Raw genomic sequence first — 20,071 nt, 5'->3', positions numbered from 1 at the left:
GCCTATAACTTTTACAACAGTCTATGACTCTATGTGTACTTTCCGACCAGCTGTCGCAACAGTGTTGTCCCCTCTATTAGTACTAGCAGCATTAATCCCAACAGCACCCTTTTGGCTAAGTATACTGGAGGCTTCAGAAGCTTGAACTTCCTTGTCACAGATCGTAATTTCTTTGCAGGCATTTTCCCTGAACCCTTTTTCCGTGTACCCGTAAACTTCCTCCGGCAATCACGGTGGACCAAAACTTTGCCAATGTGAAATAATTGCAGTATGCAGTATGAAATTTACTTTTAAATGAGCACCAACACTAACAATAATTTCATAAAAATTGAATAATTCACTATTTGTACATCCGCCATTTTGAAAAAAATGGCGGAATTACGAAAATAGCGGATAACTTTTTTTCACCAAAAAATTTTCACGGGGATTTTTTTTTGGTCATTGTACACAATGAACAGAACCAATGTTCAAAATTTCAGCTTTACACCAATTAAGTCAAGGTAAAACCCTTCAACGACTGGACTAAATGTACATCAGAAAAGGCTTTTATATTGATTAAAGGTAGGTCTCTAAATTATAACTGTCAAAGGGAATAAGAGAAAATGATTCTAAAACACTAACATAGACCTCGCTCGACATATTTTCATGCATTTTCTCATGTACACTGATTTATGTTTTTGCTTTGAAAATATCATTCTACCTGAACGGCCTACTACTAAAAGTCTTTCTTCTTGACTTCACAAAATAGACACAAGTTACTTTTATTAATGCTTGATGTAAACCAGTTTTCAGCGCCTAAAGGTCCTAAAAAAAACACTACTTAAGATTATCAGAGTTTGCGTCAAACAAGTTTTAGACATGAGAAAAAAAGAATTAACTTAACTAACACCCTTAGAACACAAATGCATTTCAATTACGAGTCGCTTGCTTGATTACTGGTCAAGCAGCTGTTGAAACGCAACAGCTTCAGTGCAGAAGCGTCAAAAAAGTGAGAATGATACATATAGCAATTAAAATACGAGTCGATTTTGACAAACGTGCAGCATTGGCTTGTAACTCGCGATTAATACAAAGCTGTGAACGAATCGAAAGCATGGGATTATATTGTAATGTGACAAACGCCATGGAATACGCAGCCTAGAATATATGGTAAATAGGTACACGTGTTTCCATGTTGTGGAAAATTTGTTGTACTTCACTTGTTTTCGCTTGGATGGCGTTTTATGTTTGGCCAACGTATTAGAGAAATATCAGTGAAAACTTGTATTCAAGTCATTAATTTCTAAAAATTGTTACGCTATCTTGAAAAAAGTACTTATAAAGCTCGCAGACGTGGTTATTTTGTTTTAAGAGAGGGTCTCTCCCACCAAACGGACAAACTTCTCACTTGCTAAATGACTACAAATCAAAACAGAAATTGCAAAAGTTTACAAGTATTTTCAAGATTGGTGGGTGAGAAGAAATTTCGATAAAGACTAAAGGGAAGATTTCACTATGAAGTTTGTTAAACAATTTAATTACCCCTTTAGGAAGAATAAACCAAGGATGGGAGCCAATCAAGAACAATCAAAGCCCACAACCCGCATGGTAACGAAGAAAGCCACAAGAAAGTATTTAAAAAGCTGGTTTAGTTAAGCAAGATAAAAACGAGCCAACATTGGTTTCAACCACCGGTACTTCTGTTTATTTTTTACAAGATTGTGAGACGGCGCTGAAACACAGGACACGTATCATTCCTTGCTGGTCTTGCAGGCAATCACCTTTTCTCTACCCATTGCTTTGAGAATTGTAACCTGAAATTTAAAAAATTGTTTGGTTGGTGCAAGGGTTTCATGTATCGATATTGACTGGAGCGGTCACTTTGCTTACGACGCTGTGTGAGATTCGGGAATTCAATTATAGAAAACAATAAAACTGGACACCCAACTTGAAAACTTCAAGTAACTTTTCAATTCCGCAACCAAACAGAAAAACATGTCGATGCACGCGTTCAATATGCGACTCTAGATACCAGCACAATAGAAACTATTTTTTTATGAAAGCCACTTACATTGCACGAATCGGTATCGGCGAGAAGGCTGGTAACTTGGTCTTGTATCTCCTTCGTATCAACCTTAATGTCGTCTCTAGTATCGCCATTATCCAACATTATTGACAGAAAACCTTCATCGTCCAAAGCCATAGCCTAAACAACACAGTGATTAAGACAAGTGACATGATGGCTAGTGTTAGTGTTACCAGAGCATTCAGGCAAAAGAAGCCAATCCTTGACCCTTCCTGTGATTGCTCAGTCGATTAACACCTAGTCCTAGATCCACACGAGCAGTGCTTTTATTAACTTGCAGGAACGGTTCGCACCTTTTTATTTTGCAAAAATTTCATTAGCAAAAACCAACTAAAATTAGTTTGCAACTGTTTGTTTTACCTGTTTGCAGAGGTGAGCAGTAGCATGCAATTTTTTTGTGTGGCAATAACGGGAGTGGCCCTACACATTCTTAGAGCAGCAAAAATACGCAAAAAAAACTGCAATTAAAAACTGCTACAAGATCAATACGGAATCAGCAAAATCTGTATGAAAGATAAAGTCAGGGAAAAATAAAACAAGGCAGACCACCAATACGATGGTATGACAAAGTTCAAGTATGGACAGAACTCATGATTTGTTGACACCGGGCGAGCTAGTCCAAAACTGTGACTCATAGAGGCAGATGACCCATGTTGATGCGCAGTCAACTTCAGGCGAAGATGGCGATTAAATAGAAAAAGTAAAAGTAACAACTTTGAACTAAAACTAGCCCAATTTTGCGAAACCGGTAACCCTGTAGACAACAGCGAATCTTCCTACATGTGGTCACGAAGACATCACGTTTGTCATCTACACAACAACTATTGCAATTGTCCCGTGCGTACCATCCCACGGGTTGAAAAGTACTACACAAGAGCATGGCCTACTTAAATAAGATTAAATAATTAATTAAACAATATCTTATTTAAGTGGGCCATGAGAAGAGCATGTGGCAATTAACCCAACACAAGGTTTACTTTCATGGAGACTACGATCGAGCTAGCAAAGCTATACTAGAACTCATAATCACAGGATTATTTCTATTCAATCAAAATATATTGCAATCGAAAAATTCTTACATACATTTTGTGAAGACGATTTCTGCCCCCTTATGTTGAGCATGAGTGCAATCTGCCTCACTGCACTACCGCCATCAGGCGACTAATGAATAGTGCTGGAACAACCTCCGGTTACGACCATTTTTTCAACTCCGGTTCTGGGCCGGAGATGATGGGTCTGCTACTATTCGGTGAGTCCGATTCAGTGAGTTCCTAACCTCTAACCCTTAACCCCAAACCCTAAAACGGCAATGATAATTAGGCTACGGTACCCGATAAGTTAAAAAAAAATCCCACTTTAAGGGATCGGACTCACCGAATCGGACTCACCGAAACGAGCCATTCCAGGAGATGATAGTGGCAGCCGGGAGGTGTGTGTGGCTATGGTCAAGTTCATGATCTTGGATAAATGTAATTCTACATATCACTGTGGTATTGTAGCAATGCAAAATACACAATTGCACATGTTGGCTGTAACATTGTATGTGTAAGAGTAAAAATGGGTTCAAGGAAGTCAACCAAAAATCTTAAAAACAATACTACATCAGCTGGATAGAAAACATAGCCATATGATTTAAAATTAACAAAATGTTTACTCCTTATCCTTAATGAACCCTTTTAAAAGACCGTACGTGCTACCATAAAGCACCTTCTTTAAGAGTGCTTGGTTATCGCTGCACTACTTGATGAGGATGTTCAGAGGATAATTTGCGACCGAAACCAACAAGACTCTCAGGCCCCAAATTCAGAAACTTTACAGAAAAACACACCATACCCAACAAATGCGGGGTGGTTTCTTCAAAGTTTTCGGGCTCCTTGAAAGAGGTACGGCCCTGAAAATCAACCCGGGTCCAAAAGTACCCTCTGGACCACCCTGTTAACGTTACTCTCAACAACAGCATGGTTAAAACATTGATTATATGTGGTAGATATTAACAAAGGCCGGAAGCTCCGGCCGGAGTTGACATTGTCTAGCAAGAGCATTCTGCCTCCGGCCAAAGTCTTGCCTCTGATGCATCACTACTAATAAATATATCTTAAACCACTCAAAAAATATATACACGGTACTACAGCATAAAGAATAACTTGGTATAAACAGCAAACACCAAAAAGTGATAATGGTGAGCAGTTGAGCACTAGGGTGGAGTGAAAAAAGTTTTTTGTTTAAATCGAAAAAAACGGGGTTCTTAAATCCCGACAAATGACCTAAAACTTCATTAAAAATTGACTTTAGGGGGTTGCCCCCATTTTCCAACCGGCAACCCCCCAATTTATGCTCGCGAGGGGGTAAAATTGTCTATCTCGGTAACCACTGGTCGTAGAGTCATGATATATACTGTAGCTCAAAAGCTGCCAAAACAGCATGTTTCTATCTGTCCTAAGAAGAAAGTTTGCTCTATTTACAATACAAAACGAGTTATAGCCAAAAAAACAAAATATACACACATTTTTGTTAAAATTCAGCATTTTTTCTGACAAGTTGTGATCTGTCGTAAGTTTTTTGAAAAAAAATCTGATATGTTGCACAAGATATAGTAACACACTGATAATACCGAAGATTGGGCCCATAATCCAAAAATATTCACAACACAGTCCTTTTAACATCAGTTCAAAACATCATAATGAAGCATTCACATTAAGCATAATGTTAATTGCAGCAGTGCAAAAATATCACAAGTGTTTGGTGATGAACTTGAAAGAACTCATATTCATTTTGCAAAAACAAGTTGCTTTGCCTGGTGTGACATGTTAGCGACATGGCCGAGCGGAACTGCTCGTGGTTTTCAATACTGCAGCGGCAAAGCACGAGTTTGATTACGGCTGAAGGCAGATCGTGTTTGACATATATTTGGGGGGCTGGAGACTCGAAGAGTGGTAAACTCATATCCCAGTCGCCCCCAAACTTAACGTTTTTTCATAATTTCGTTGATTTGTAATTCCTCAGTTGAAATATTTCAAGTGTGAGCTTTGCTAATCCTAAAAGGCTCTGTTTTTTAAATGACAATTCAGGCTTTCTGATGGCACAATAATCACAAAAAAAAATTGATTAGGTATGTCAATTGGATTAAAACGGCTTATTGAAAATGCATTTTTGTGTCAAATTTTTTCATCAGTTTACGAGACTTAACTTTTTGGCGAATGAGTCCATCTCGTCTTTCAAATCCTGAAACTTGTGCTGATGCTTCTGTTACGAGCTTCACATGTCGTTCCACTGTTTGATTGTGGCATGGATAAAACAAAATTAGAGGCTTCTCGCGGCATTCTTCCAACTCTGCATCGGTTAAGTGCTCAATTGCTGGAGAAAGTTGTTGATAAGGTTCAATATCAACTAACTCTTGGTATGCCTTTGCTTCCAAGTTCAACTTTGGAACACAGAACAAACGAATTGGACTGCAGTTCAATGGGTTGGAACTGCTATGACTTTCAATGTCCATAAGTGAATTTGTTTCAGCGGCATGTTTGCGAATTGCAAGCACCTTGGTCACACCCTTGTTTCGTATGTCTTCATTATCATCCCCCAGCATTGTAATCAGAATATTTTCGGGCTGTGCGAAATAACCGTTTCTTGTTACCACATTCAAAGCAATTTCCCGAACGTTTTGGTCAGAAAAATTCAAAACTCGTTGAATCAAGTTGAAAAAGTTTATGGATCCATTTGTTATATGGTTGTTTAGCTTGATTTCAAACCAAGTCGGAAAATATACTTCAAGGCAAAAACGAACCAGAATCTCCAGGTTCAAAGGCGGTTCATCCACTGTCACATAATAACGTAAAATTCTGCATCCCAAAGTTAGCCATCTTGAATGCACAACTGGTCCAACCTTCAAATAAGCCAGATCATCATCAACGTTTCCTTCAATAATTGCCCAGCAAATTTTATAAGCATAGAACTGGTCCGAGTGGTCCGTACTTACATCATTCACAACTTCGGATGGGAGCTTTGGAAAGGCCAAAAGTGGTGGCGAGAGCTCTTTGAATTGAGTAGGCTAATTGGCCAAAAGGATACATTTCCATGTAGTTTTTTCCAATTGGACCTGCAAATGTGTCTGGGCCACTTGTAGCACCATCCCTGCAAACACATGTCCCAAAGGCAATTCATTAGCTGTAGCCTATGTAGCAGACATACTATCATTGAAATGGCTTATTCAGCAACTCTTCCAGGCCTCGAATGCATCCGTTGTGTTTTCCTGTCATTGATACAGTGCCATCAGTACCAACAACTGCCAGTTTATTTTGCAATTCTGTACCTTGTAATGAATTGAATAGATGTTGAGCTATGGTTCTGCCCTTGCCATCTTCAGGTGAAAAGTGGGTGAGGTAATAACTCCCCGGCTCGCCAACTGCACTATAGTGTTCTTCCAATTGAACAGATCTGTAGTGCTTTTTGTTTGGACCTTGCACAACCGTTTGTGTTGTATCTTTACGTCCATCAAAGTATAGACCATTCACTATACTGAAATTTTGTTGCTCTTCTTGCCGTAGTTCCTCCCTGCATCTTTCACATTCGGTATTATCAGTGTGTTACTATATCTTGTGCAACATATCAGATTTTTTTTTTCAAAAAACTGATGACAGATCACAATTTGTCAGAAAAAATGCTGGATTTTAACAAAAATGTGTGTATATTTTGTTTTTTTGGCTATAACTCGTTTTGTATCGTAAATAGAGCAAACTTTCTTCTTAGGACAGATAGAAACATGATGTTTTGGCAGCTTTTGAGCTATATATCATGACTCTACGACCAGTGGTTACCGAGATAGACAATTTTACCCCCTCGCGAGCATAAATTGGGGGGTTGCCGGCTGGAAAATGGGGGCAACCCCCTAAAGTCAATTTTTAATGAAGTTTTAGGTCATTTGTCGAGATTTAAGAACCCCGTTTTTTTCGATTTAAACAAAAAACTTTTTTCACTCCACCCTATTGAGCACTTTAGTTATTTCTAGGTTCACGGCTTTTCGGCTAAAACACTTTGGGAAGGAATCTACATTCTACAACACTGTACAAGTGTACAGTGGTGCCAAGATATTTAGGAACATTATTACAGTAAAGTTAGATGATTTGGTGATATTCCAAATAAAGTGTATATATTATATATTTTAGTCTTTATTTTAGAAAAAAGCTTTATCGGAAAAACGGCGGTTCGAGTCAAACAATGTCGAAGTTTCCAGAAGGAGTAAGCCACAACTTTAACATGGGACCTCAGTTACGAAGTGTAACCCTTGCAATTGTCTATTGTATGTGTGCTTACCGTATTTCATTTATCGGTTAATGCAAACTTTGCAACATTATGCATCTGGTAAAACAAAAAAATCTTGCTACGTGGGTTCTTGGCTGTATTTAAATAGTCAGGCACTGATTTTATTTATTCGTCAACAAAGCATTCTTTAGCCTACCAACCTGAGAAAAGGAAAATGTTATAAATTTAGAAACAATCGTTTGAATAAACTAGGTTCCGTGACACACGCATTGATAAAATATACCGTGCTGTCACAGCCACCTAGGACCGATTTATTTCGAATAGCAACGAAATCACTTCGCGCCATAGTGAGGCAGCTTCTAAATATCCAGACATCAGTATGGGTGCCTACATACCAAAGCCTAAAAGTCGTACTTCGTTATCTCTTTATTCAAACTTCTTCAGTTTGGTTAAAGTAAGAAGTTTCCCTACAACACAATCACAGTAATAAAAACTTCTGTACCATATACTCCTTGCGTTCAACCTTTGGAACTTCCATGTTGTGTGTTGAAGGGCAGATATCTTCATATTTTTTCCCGTCAAAGATATCCAAAGCAACTAGATGGACCTGAAAGGATATTGGACTGATGTAGCTTAATTGCATCAATAATATTCGATGAAGAAACGTTTGCTGCGAAAGCAAGCCTTTACTTGAAAACTTAGCATAAGGGTCATTCCATTCCAAAAAAGCAATTTTTTTGGAAAAATTACACCACATGTCATAGATTTTATTGAAATTTGGCATACTTGTAGATGTCAAAGAAATATGAAGAATGCAAAAAAAAATTTGAAACATTGGTGGAGTTATGGTCATTAGAAAAATCACCATTTTTGCCTGTTCCGCTTCAGTGATTTTGTCCAGATTCTTTTCATATTTCTAATTTCTTAAACAACGTCGTTGTTTCACTGTTATTGGTGTGACAACTTTCTGCACCACCAAAAAAAGATGACTTTAATGACTTTTACTGGCCCTAGTGAGTAGCACATGCGTAATTATATACTAATTACACAGTCACCACCACAGTCACTGAACACAGTGGCGTTCGCCTTATTAAAATGTATTAAATTAACTTTATTTATAGTTGATACTTTTTATTGCCAGGTGAATGAAATCGTCCTCTCCCTTTAACGTTACAATCATAATGCACAACTGCGACTTTAATGCTCATTAATTAATTGACTTATAATTGCAAGATATAGCCGCAAATCACCGCTTTTTCACAATTACCTCATTGTGAAACAATTACAACATAAACCAATCCATTTTCATGACTATGGGAAGTTAAATATGAAAACCGCCTATCTAATTATCCCTACAATTGCTCTAAATCAACAAAAACTATCGCAAGATTTTCAAGAACATCTGCATTCTGCACCGAACTGGGCGTTTCCGAAAAAGACAGTCTCCAATTCAGCGGAACTGAATTTTCGCAGACTAAGCTTTTTTAACCCACAGTGAAACAACTACTGGCAGATAGATATCAACCCTTTTTAGTTTTACATTGATACAATACAACGTAAAGAGTTGATTTGTTAAGTGAGTTTCTGAAATCAACGCCTGTTAAAAATCACGAGGACATTCTTCCAGATGTTTGTTTAATTACTATGGCATTCATCACCTTGGCAAATTTGCCAGGTTAGCATTGTATCGATCACAGATATGTGTCACAGTATTGTGTTAATACATAGATAGTATATAATACATAGAAATAAGATATATACTGCAAACAGCACCACTTTTAAAAAGGTCTTTAGTATGACCAGACAGAGTATCATGTCTAGCAATTCAAGAATGGTTACTTTAACTGTTAATCAGAGTGAATATAAGTCTGAATGAAACATTTTAGAGTGGTACAATATGTACAATAGAGTGGTTCAAAAAAATACAACTTTCTCGGAATCTTCCTCCACAAGGCTTAAAGTGTGCCATTTCCCCATAGAAGTGCCCTTGCAAAAAGTTAGAGTGATTGGCATCATAGGCGCCGACTTTTCAAAAAACTTTGGGGGGCGAGAAAGGTGATGACGTCATAACCATAACGCTATTTTACTCAATTAAAATAGTCTTTGATTAAGCTAACTGTCTTGCTTATATGGACACCTAGGTCGCCGGAATGGCCCGTTTTAGTGAGTTCCCTATTCGGTGAGAGCCTTTTTCGGTGATTTTTTTTTAGTTTATTGGGTACCGTAGCCTAATTATCATTGCCGTTATAGAGTTAGGGGTTAAGGGATAGGGGTTAGGGTTACGGTCTTATTTCAACGTTTAGCGACGTTAAAACGATGTAAAAGCGACAATGATAATTAGGCTGCGGTACCCGATAATTTTATAAGAAAATTCAAAAAAATCACCAAATCGGGCTCTCACCGAAAAGGCTCTCACCGAACAGTAGCAGACCCTAGGTCGCAAACCGACTTTATTACAACTGCTGCTTGAAACGATTAGTTTAACACATGTAGTACATCTGGGTCTGCTACTATTCGGTGAGTCCGATTCGGTGAGTCTGATTCGGTGAGTTCCTAACTTCTAACCCCTAACCTTAAATCCTAACCCCTAACCCTAAAACGGCAATGATAATTAGGCTATGGTACCCGATAATTTAAAAAAAAAATTGAAAAAATCCCCGGTTAAGGGATCGGACTCACCGAATCGGACTCACCGAAACGGGCCATTCCGAGTACATCTAGTCGTAAAAATTTTGATATTATTACCTCATAATTGGAACAATTGGAAAACAAGCCGATTCATTTCGGTTTCGTGCGAGTAAATAACAACGATCAAAACAATAAAGTTATCGAAATAAAACGCAAAAAATCATGATCTCAAGCAGAGTGGAAACCTGCTATCAGTTTTATTAACCTTGTTTCACTGGTTTTGCTAACTACTTACTTTCAAAGCGGTAACAAAAATCTTTATAGTCTTTTATCGAATACCGTATATATGATACTCGAGATGTTTGCATTTCGCAAGTGATTTTCACCTCAAAAAGACAGGTTCAACTTATACACGGGACAAGCTGTTGTCTCCAGCTCGGCAGTTATTTTTGCTGCAGCAAAATCATTGCCGACGTAGATTACGAAGTGTGAAATGGCGTCAGCCGAAGTAAAAGTTTTGAATACATTTATTTGCAAAGATTCAAACTTAATTTTCAAATTTAATGATTTCTTGTCAAATCTAAACTTTATAGACATTACACTTGTTGAGCAATATGCAAAGCTCACGAGACAAAACATCAAAAAGAGCTGTTTTAAGAGATCAATTTTTTTTATTTTTGGGTGTAGGATATAATTGTTCTTATTACGTAACATTCCTTGATCGTTGAAGTCGATGTCAAACCTTAGCGGTCGCATAAAACAATGATGTCAGGTTGGCTAGGTGATAATAGTGGTAAGAGACGTCGTTAATGCAGGCAATTTTTGCGACCAAGACCATTAAACACCTTTCCTTTTATCGGTTTTCGATTTAATTCTCATACATTGCGAACAAAGCAGTGCGTTCTGTTGAATCATAATTGATCTCACTGTGGGAAGACCTCGTTGAAAGTGACTATTCCAGCAGCGTAAGTTATTCTACGCTCTACTTTGAAATTTCCATTCCGTATGATTTCCAAGCTGTATTCACGTAGTTGTTCGTTGTGTCATAGTTTCAACTCGATAAAATTTGCTAAAATCGATTTCATGTTTGAAGTCACAAAAAATCTAACAAACGTTTGGATAACTAGTGAAATGAGAATATATATTCAACCTCGCATTTGCTTTTTCGCTACTACGCGTTTTGACTTTGAAGTTGCTCCTCACGCGCGGGAAGATAAGCAGTGTGTGACTGTGAGCGTGCGTGCCGTGCGCATCTCAGTACTGTAGTAATTCACGTTCCAGAGAAAGCGATGCGATCAGCTGCTGTTTTTCGCTTTCGGCATTCTTTAAGTCCGTTTAAATGATCTAAATCTTTCAAGAAGTATTTAATCTTTGAAACACCACTTGTATTAGCCATTTTCGTTGCCCCTTAGCCATAAATTTACGAGGGGCGCCACCCCCCGGAAGTCAGCGCGTATGGTGATTGGAGATCATTTGAAGGTCAATCACATTTTCACTTTTTTACCACATTCTGCCTATGTCAAACCCTATCGTACACAGGCTGATATTGTGTGCAAGACTTACAGAGGGAGGAATGCCCCTTTTATCTTGAAAACCACAGCAGAGAATGAGATAGACTTTTACATGATGCAGAATTAAACTTAGTGTGCATGTAAACAGCATTTATTAACTTAACACCCAACAAAACAAAAATCTTATTTACTAAACTATCAGCAATTCGGCATCTACCGGTACCATTATTATTGAAAAGTGTTCACTCGAAACCGGCAGTAGTCTCATCACTCTCATCAGTCATCAGTCTAGGGCAAGTTTTTGTTGCACTAAAAACATGAGAAAGTTGCACTTAATTTTAACAAAAGTTGCAGTAAAAAGTTGCATTTATTTATTTACCTTTTTACCATTCATTTACTTCGAAAGACTAGACACAACCTGTTTCCGTGTATGCGGGCTTGGCCAAAAGCCAAGTCATACTTCCACTTCTAATTTAGTTCGGGCGCTGTCGTGCTTGGCTGAGGTTGTTGAACTTCTAGCTTGCAAGCAAACTGTTGCGTCATAGATAACATTGAGATGCAGCTAATCCATCACATAGCTTTTGTTGTGCAAATCAAAGAGAATAGAACCATACTGTACTAGAAACAGTTTTATAGCATGTTTTTTAAATCACTCCTTTACATTTTGCTCAATACTTGATAAAAGTTGCAGTAAAAAGTTGCATGAAAAATAGAAAAAAGTTGCAATATAAAATTCCTACAAACAGCTTAAAACATCATACTACATAAATTCTGAGTATTTAGGAAGCTGCCGGAAGCTGTAAAAAAAAGTTGCAAAAGTTGCAAAAACTTGCCCTAGTCATCACCAATCATTTTCATAGGTTAAATTGGTTTAAACATAATATATACAATTTTTTATTTATCACAAAGAGACATCCATTAATATCACGATAAATGAATTAAAATACAATGTTAGCGTCAAAGACTGTGGTGTTAAATCAGATATGACATTCGGCCACTGTTTTCATTACAGTCTCATTTCAGGCTTTGTTGAGATTGAGTGTTGCTTTGGTTGGCACCGTAAATCTTTTTCTATGGTGCTTACTAACTGCAGTGTGCAGTAGGTACTGTTTCTAAGTCCCATCTTTGGTTAGAGCTGAATTGTAGGACTGAAATAGTGCAATTCCTAGCTCGGCTGTGTCATTAACCACTTTCAGGAGACTGACACTGGCTTTAAATTTATTGTATTCAGAGTCTGATGAAGGACTGCTCCTGCTTCTTTGTTACCACTTGTGCTCAGCAGATCAACTAGCTTGAGTGAGCACTGAGCAACTTGTTATAAATGACTCTAATGGAGATTGACAGTCGAATCATGTCCCATCCAACCACTTCAGAATTTTTGGATGTGGTGGTCGTGCCAAGTTTCTCACCATGGCTGTTTTGATTATCATCAACACAATCATCAAACAGAGCAAGATGCTCAAAAAATACCACAAGTGACAATGGAGTGTGACATTTGGCTTCGATCACCGCAAGCTCACGCGAGAAACTAAATTAGTCTAGCGCTTGCTTTCAGATGATCTCACATTTTTTGTAAGTTACACGATTCATTTTTTGACTACGTTGAGCAAAATTCACCAGTTTTGAGTTTGGTGAGCCACAGAATGGTCGTTTATTTTGTTTATCACTAGAGTTGAGAAAATGAAGAAATACAACAAAAAGTGCACAATTGTTTCTCATACTTGCATGGCGCTAAAAACTTAGACCAAAAAAAGGAAAGAGAACAAGCCCGTTCACGCACAGGAGAGCCTTCAGAGCTGCTTTCTTGATATGACATATTGGGCAGGCCTTAAAACTCGTGTTTTTTTCCGGCAGCCATTGTGGCCTACCGAGAGCTCCTTCTCGGCGGCTAAATCTGTGCGCTTAGAGGCCAAAATACAATAATGATAGCACAAGTAAATAGCATTAAACTTGCAACAATGTTAAAATGATCACTTAGCGTTGTTGAAGTCTGGGCGACGTCCTGCAATAGAACCGTTGTACCACGCATTAAATGCTTTATCGGGATTGTAATCCGGTATTGCGGGACCATCTAACGACCCTAAATTGTTTTAACCGCTCGCAGCTCAGTAAATTGTTTCAACTGCATACCGCCTTTCATAAAACCTGACCATTTATTCCGTTATGATGTCACCATTGAGGGTGTGAAGTCACTAACCCACAGCGTTCTCAACTATGAAGACACATGTTTTACCCACGGATGTCAACTAACCTAGTTCTCCTTTTTAACAACGATTCAATGTCCGACAACATTGAATCGATATAAAAACGACAATATTGCCAGCCGATGTAAATTAGCACTTCGGATTAACACTTCGTTAAAATAAACATCGGGAATTGCAAACAAGACTTACAGCGCTGGTGATCGCAGCTGGATATATTCAATACAACAGTAGTGACTATGATGCGCTGACCTAATTCTGCGTCACTCTTTGATACTATATATTTTCGACATTTAATCCACGATCACTCTATTGCGAAATTAAATAATTGGCTAGAAGAAACCGGCGGCCAAACTTGGCCGACGGAGGAGGTAACACAGGCGGTCATTCAAGCACTACTTAGCGGCCATGGCCGCCGGCTGCTTTAAGGCTTGTTGGGTAGTGTTGAAGGAGGTCGAGAAGTTTCAAGTTGTTGTTGGGAGCTCTTGTAGCTAATGGAGCCTCGTGCCAGTACCGTGCATAAACAAGAGCCACAAAGAGACAAAACTGGGATAAACCAGCGATCTCTCTAAAATGGTAAGTTTGAACTGGTCCCGGAACAGAAATATCTTCAAAGAGTAGATGGCCTTTGCCATCCACCTTGCATTGTGTATTACAAATTTTGCCTTTGAATATTTTTGAACAGAAGAATATTGAAAAAAAGGTGTTTTATGCATCATGTGGTAAAAAGGTGAAAATCTGATTGACCTTCAAACGACCTCCAATCAGTCTAATTTTTTGCAAGGCAGTTCTACGGCACATTTTAAGCCTTGTGGAAGAAGATTCTGAGAAACTTTTATTATTTTTATCCACTCCAATGTACAAATTGAATTTTTAAAAGTCAAATTGTTTTTAAAAATGGAGCAGGGTAATTGTTGACATACACGACTAAAATATTCTTATTACTGAGAGTATAATTCTTGCTTTAAAATATTAAAACTGCACCATACCTTTGCATGACCATGTTTCCCAGTTTTGGATGTGGACATATCTACAATTTTGCAAGGGTGCCCCTTGATCATTACAGACTCGCCTTTCCGCAATGCAGAACACTGTTTTGGATAAGTTTGAGATGCACCAGACTTTGCTTCAGAAAAATCCGTATCTCCCATTCTAATTAGTTAATTTTACAAGTGTTTAGCTATACAAAACAATAACCCTGAAATGCATGTCAATTTAATTAGCATAAACAAATTTACTGCAATATCTACTTAGTATTTGAAATTGACTTGTTTTTACTCCAACTCATTAGTGTTCTTCCCATGTTTGTTTGAACGACCCTGTTTCTTTTTCTCATTTAGGCTAGGCTACTGCACCTTCCGGAATGGCCCGTTTCGGTGAGTCCGATTTGGTGAATCTGATCCCTTAACGGGGGATTTTTTCAATTTTTTTTTAAATTATCGAGTACCGTAGCCTAATTATCATTGCCGTTTTAGGGTTTAGAGGTTAGGAACTCACCGAATCAGACTCACCAAATAGTAGCAGTCCCGTACCTTCAAAGGCAATCCCTTCAAAGAAAACTTCCTTCTTTGCACAATGCACATATCATCTTACCCCTCCATTTGGGCTTACAGGTTGGTCCATAGCAGGCATGTGCAATCTTTTTTTACTAGCTAGCCAAATATAAACTTTGAATGATAACATGGGCCGGATTAGGCTGCATCAATGCTTTTTTTTTAAATTTAGAATTATTTTCTTATGAAAGTAGTTTAATAAATTAAAAAACAGATTTGACATTGTCATTTACAAAAATGTGCAACAATGCATTAAAAAACTGTAAATAAGTTGTTGGAAAATGAGGAAACTAAATTCAGTCAAAAGTATTAAATCACAGATTAACGTGATTTTTGTTGTTGTAGATCTTTGCAAACCTTTGAAATATTTACTTTCACACAACTATAAGCAATTTAAAGCTGACTTTTCAAATATTGGTTTGATGTTGCTTTCTTTCGCAATATTTTAACTTAGAAAAAAATTGCTCGCAGCAACAGGTGTTTCCAAAAAGTGAAATGGTTTTCAAGACATCTAACAAGATTCTGATGCTTTCTCAAAACATACCGTATATACTCGAGTATAGGTTGATCTCGTGTATAAGTCGAACCCCTACTTTTGAGCTGAAAATCGGTGATATTTCCTTCTCCCGTGTATAAGTCAAGTAGCTTATTCCCAAAACTACCATCCGATGGTTCACGATCTAAGTCAGGGGTCGGGAACCTTTATAGATAAGAGAGCCAAAAGCTACATATTTAGAGATGTATTTTCATGAGAGCCATAGGGGCAACGCTTTGACACTTAATATATATATATAAGTACAATGTAGTGGCAGCTGTTGAGTAGTGTTCCATAAAACTAGTGATTCAATTAAACACGTGACTATTAAACAAGTGAATTTGTTATGACATTGAGCTTTACGTGCTGATGAAATGGGCCACATCTTTGCTGAAGATGAAAAAAAGTAGAGGGGGTATGGAGGGCCTTTCCCAGAAAATTTTGAAGAATTACATTTTACTTTGGTGCATTCTGAGCGTATTTTCAGCTCTAAATTGTAATAAAAATTGAGATAAAAGTTTTGCGCTTTGAAGTTTTAAGGTTAGATTTATCTGCGAGCCAGATCCCATATATGGCTTTGTGAGTAGAGCTCGACCGATATATCGGTCAGCCGATATGTATCGGCCGATATCAGATGTAGCCGATATATTGTATCGGCTATTTTTCGTCGATAAACATCGGCCAGCAAAAGTACACTCAAAACCAGCCATACATGCCTTTAGAAGAAACACAAGTTGCTCAAACGTGCTTGTACAGCTTGTTTGTTGTTGTTGTTGTTGCGAGAATATAATTTCCCGCCCATTCTAGTGCGCGCATCTAGAAAATGTTAATACTGTATCCCTTAGCTTCCATTCAAGCAGGAAAACTTTCGAGTTTTACATTGCTTAAACGATTGATGACATTGAATATACGTAACAAAGGTGAATTCTTCGCTAAGAATCGATGGGAGCACGCGCAACTTAGTTCAAGTCTTAGGTCACAATGTCTGGCTTTGATCTCCGAGTAATATTGATAAGGCAAGATTGATTACAAAATTAGATTATACGAGTAGGCTATTACAGCAAGATGCAGCAAAATTTGTTAAGTTTTGGTATTACAGTAAGAAAGAAAAGGCCCATGGAAAATTTACTTTCGCTCACATAACACGCAAAAATATACCTAAAGAAAAATGGCCAGTGAAACTTTGCACAGCAGAAAATAGTAACGGTAGTGCAGAACTGCAGAAGTTTTCCGACTCCTGCCCAGAGCATTGTGACGCAAAAATTCACACGACCTCGTTCGGTGGAAGTTAATCAGTTATGCGGCGTATTGCAGCTTGCGCTACACGATGCTTTGACTCTCCAAGCGCACCTCGTTGGTCTGATGAAAGCCTTTGCTGAAAATTTAAAAAGCCTTCCAAACCGTAGCCATAGCTCTTAAATGGCTAAGAATTCAGACCGGACACGTTTGTCCGCGGTCAGCAAAAACGAATTTCGAGTCCTGAGTTGTTTCTTTTTTGTTTGGTGTTTTTTTTGTGATTAGTGTTAAGAATGATTTTTCCATTACAGCAACTAATGCATAAACTTTCTTGGACTGGTTTGTTGCTTAATAACTTTGTTGGTAACAAATTTTTCGTAGCTGATATATATTGGCCGATATATATCGGTATCGGCCTAAAAATTTCATAAATATCGGTATAGGCCTGCAAATGTGATATCGGTCGAGCTCTACTCGTGAGCCATAGGTTCCCGACCCCCTGATCTAAGTATTGGCATTGACATACGGTGAGGAAATTTCAAAGTAGAGCGTAGCAGGCCTCGAAATTCGTTTTTGTTGACGGCGGACAAACGTGTCCGGTCTGAGCAGCTATCTCGGCGGACAAATTAAGCCTCACGGCGGACACACGAGTTTTAGCGTTGATCGTCATGCTTAATCAGTTTATCTTGATAATTCTTCGCCATTTGAAAAGACCAACGACGTGCGTTTGAAGAGTCAAAGCGCCGTGTAGCTGCTTAATATGCCGCATATCTGATTAACTTCTATCGAACGAGGTTGTGTAGCTTCTTGCGTCACAATGCTCTGGACACGAGTCGGAAAACTTCTACACTAACGCTACTATTTTCTGCTGTGCAAAGTTTCACTAGGATTTTTTTCTTTAAGTTTATTTTTGCGTGTCATGTGAGCGAAAGTGAATTTTCCCTGGACCTTTTTTTTACTTACCGTACTGTACGTAATACCAAAACTTAACAAATTTTGCTGCATCTTGCTGTAATAGCCTACTCGTATAATCTAATTTTGTAACCAACCTTGGCTTATCAATATTACTCGGAGATCAAAGCCAGACATTGTGACGTAAGACTTGAACTAAGTTGCGCGATTGCTGTAGAAAAATCGTACCGTACTCCTATCGATTCTTAGCGAAGAATTAACCTTTGTTACGCTGATTCAATGTCATCAATCGTTGAAGCAACGTAAAAATCGAAAGTTTTCCTGCTTGAATGGAAGCTGAGGATATCATACAATATTTTAATTTTCTAGATGCGCGCTAGAATGCGCGAGAAATTATATTCTCGCAAGTCGCAACAATTGTTCGACGTTCGTGCTATGCAATGACGATTTGTATCGCTAGTTCCTATGTTATTTCTCGACGGACAAATATGACCGATCTAGATGGTACTTCCCGCGGACATCACATGCTGTGACGGCGGACATGACCGCCGTGAATTTCGAGGCCTGGCGTAGAGTAACTTATGCTGCTGGAATAGTCCCGTGACACTATTCACGGCAATAACAAGTAAACCAGCAAAATTAGAAACGCTATTTTCAACAAGGTCTTCCCAGTGTGAGATCAATTACAATTCAACAGAATGCATTGTTTTGTTATCAGATGCACGAGAATCGAAATCCGCTCATTAACACATGAAGATTAGCACTTAGCCTGCCTGTATTTAATGGTCTTGGTCGCAGACATTGCCTGCATTAACGTCTCTTACTGCTACTATCACTTCGCTAACCTGACATCATTGTTTTATGCGATCCCGCTAAGGCGCTAAGGTTTGGAATGGCTTGTTTTGGCGAGTCCGATTCGGAGAGTTCCCTATTCGGAGACAGCCTTTTTCGGAGAGTTCCCTATTCGGAGATTTTTTGAATTTTTTTTTGAAAATTATCGAGTGCCGTAGCCTAATTATCATTGCCGTTTTTACATTGTTTTAACGTCGCTAAACGTTGAATGTGTGCAGAAAAAATAGAAAATTATCAGGTATTGTGACCTATTTATCATTGCCGTTTTTACATCGCTTCAACGTCGCTAAACGTTGAAATCGTGCAGAGAAAATAGAAATAAAATTTTTGAACAATTAAATGAAAATTTGTCATGTCAGTTCAGTTGAGTTGTTTTTATTTGTGACCATCATATCAAAAACAATACACGTCAACATAGCAAAGTTCGAGAAAAAGGTAGAAGCGACAAACCGCAAACGTTAAAACGTGCTTGTGACCGAAGTAAGTGATTGAGTTGAAAGAAATTTGGCACGGCCGCAACACCTTCAGAAAAATTTAAGATATGAAGGGAAAATAAAAAAAAGAAGATGTTACAAAAAAAAAATCATGTTTATGTCTATAAATTAGTACTTTTGAATAGTTAAAATGATTACTGGTAGTTTGGATCAACAAATGTGTGGCCTACAGATTGGATTGAAAGGAAATTATCGGGTACGGTACCGTAGCCTAGTTATCCCGACCAGTAAAAACTTGTTCTAAGAATCCAGTTAGCCTAACAGTTCATTTTTACATTGTAGTAACAGATAACCAAATGTGTGGCCTATCGTTTTAACATCGCTAAACGTTGAAATACCGTAGCCTAGTTATCCCGACCAGCAGAAATTGCCGTTTCTACAACGTCGCTAAACAGTGAAATTGTGTAGAAAAGAGAACTTTAGCTGACTAGGATACAAATACTAGGATATTCCACAATATCGTTTCTTTTATACACTGTTACACTAAACAAATAACATGATCAAAAGGGTTTTAAAAAACAGGTATCCAATAAATAAAAGGCCAAGAAATTAAAAAAAATACCATCTGGCAACTTTGTGGTTTGCGAGGTTTGCTACATTTAAAGACGGCTGAAGCAAACTGTTCGGCAGCCAATCACAAGCACATGGCAGCCATCGGAACTTCGACTAATTTTGTTGCTGCGGTATTCTAAGATAAATAGTAACAACATGTAACGCTGGATACTGGGTACGAAATGCGTCCATTTCTAGCATAAGAGTCAACCTACCTAAAATTTTATTAGTGCGGCCCGCCACAGCTCTCCTTAGTGCCAAAGTGGCCCGCATGCA

At 38.2% G+C, this 20,071-nt stretch overlaps 1 protein-coding gene across 1 annotated transcript; it reads right to left on the bottom strand.

The window, feature by feature from the left end:
* Positions 1–745: 745 nt before the first annotated feature.
* Positions 746–14,855, bottom strand: LOC145777171 (eukaryotic translation initiation factor 5A-like). The gene is made up of 4 exons (XM_082588483.1): positions 14,651–14,855; positions 7,824–7,928; positions 2,051–2,185; positions 746–1,793 (listed from the first exon to the last, which is right to left on the bottom strand). Exons 1-4 carry the CDS (start codon positions 14,810–14,812, stop codon positions 1,731–1,733), a joined length of 465 nt encoding a protein of 154 aa, XP_082444609.1. The 5' UTR covers positions 14,813–14,855; the 3' UTR covers positions 746–1,730.
* Between the last annotated feature and the right edge of the window lie 5,216 nt (positions 14,856–20,071).

The sequence above is a fragment of the Aplidium turbinatum genome, chromosome 9, assembly GCF_918807975.1.
Source record: "Aplidium turbinatum chromosome 9, kaAplTurb1.1, whole genome shotgun sequence".
NCBI classification, from domain to species: domain Eukaryota; kingdom Metazoa; phylum Chordata; class Ascidiacea; order Aplousobranchia; family Polyclinidae; genus Aplidium; species Aplidium turbinatum.
This window is presented reverse-complemented; position numbering and strand designations above follow the sequence as displayed.

Bases quoted from the DNA above. Each gene is read 5' to 3' on its own strand.
- LOC145777171 (XM_082588483.1), bottom strand. From the start codon at position 14,812: ATGGGAGATACGGATTTTTCTGAAGCAAAGTCTGGTGCATCTCAAACT. The intron at 7,929-14,650 runs GTATGGTGCAGT...ATATCCTTTCAG, and splicing joins GGAAACATGGTCATGCAAAG to GTCCATCTAGTTGCTTTGGA. The intron at 2,186-7,823 runs GTACAGAAGTTT...TGTGTTGTTTAG, and splicing joins TTGAACGCAAGGAGTATATG to GCTATGGCTTTGGACGATGA.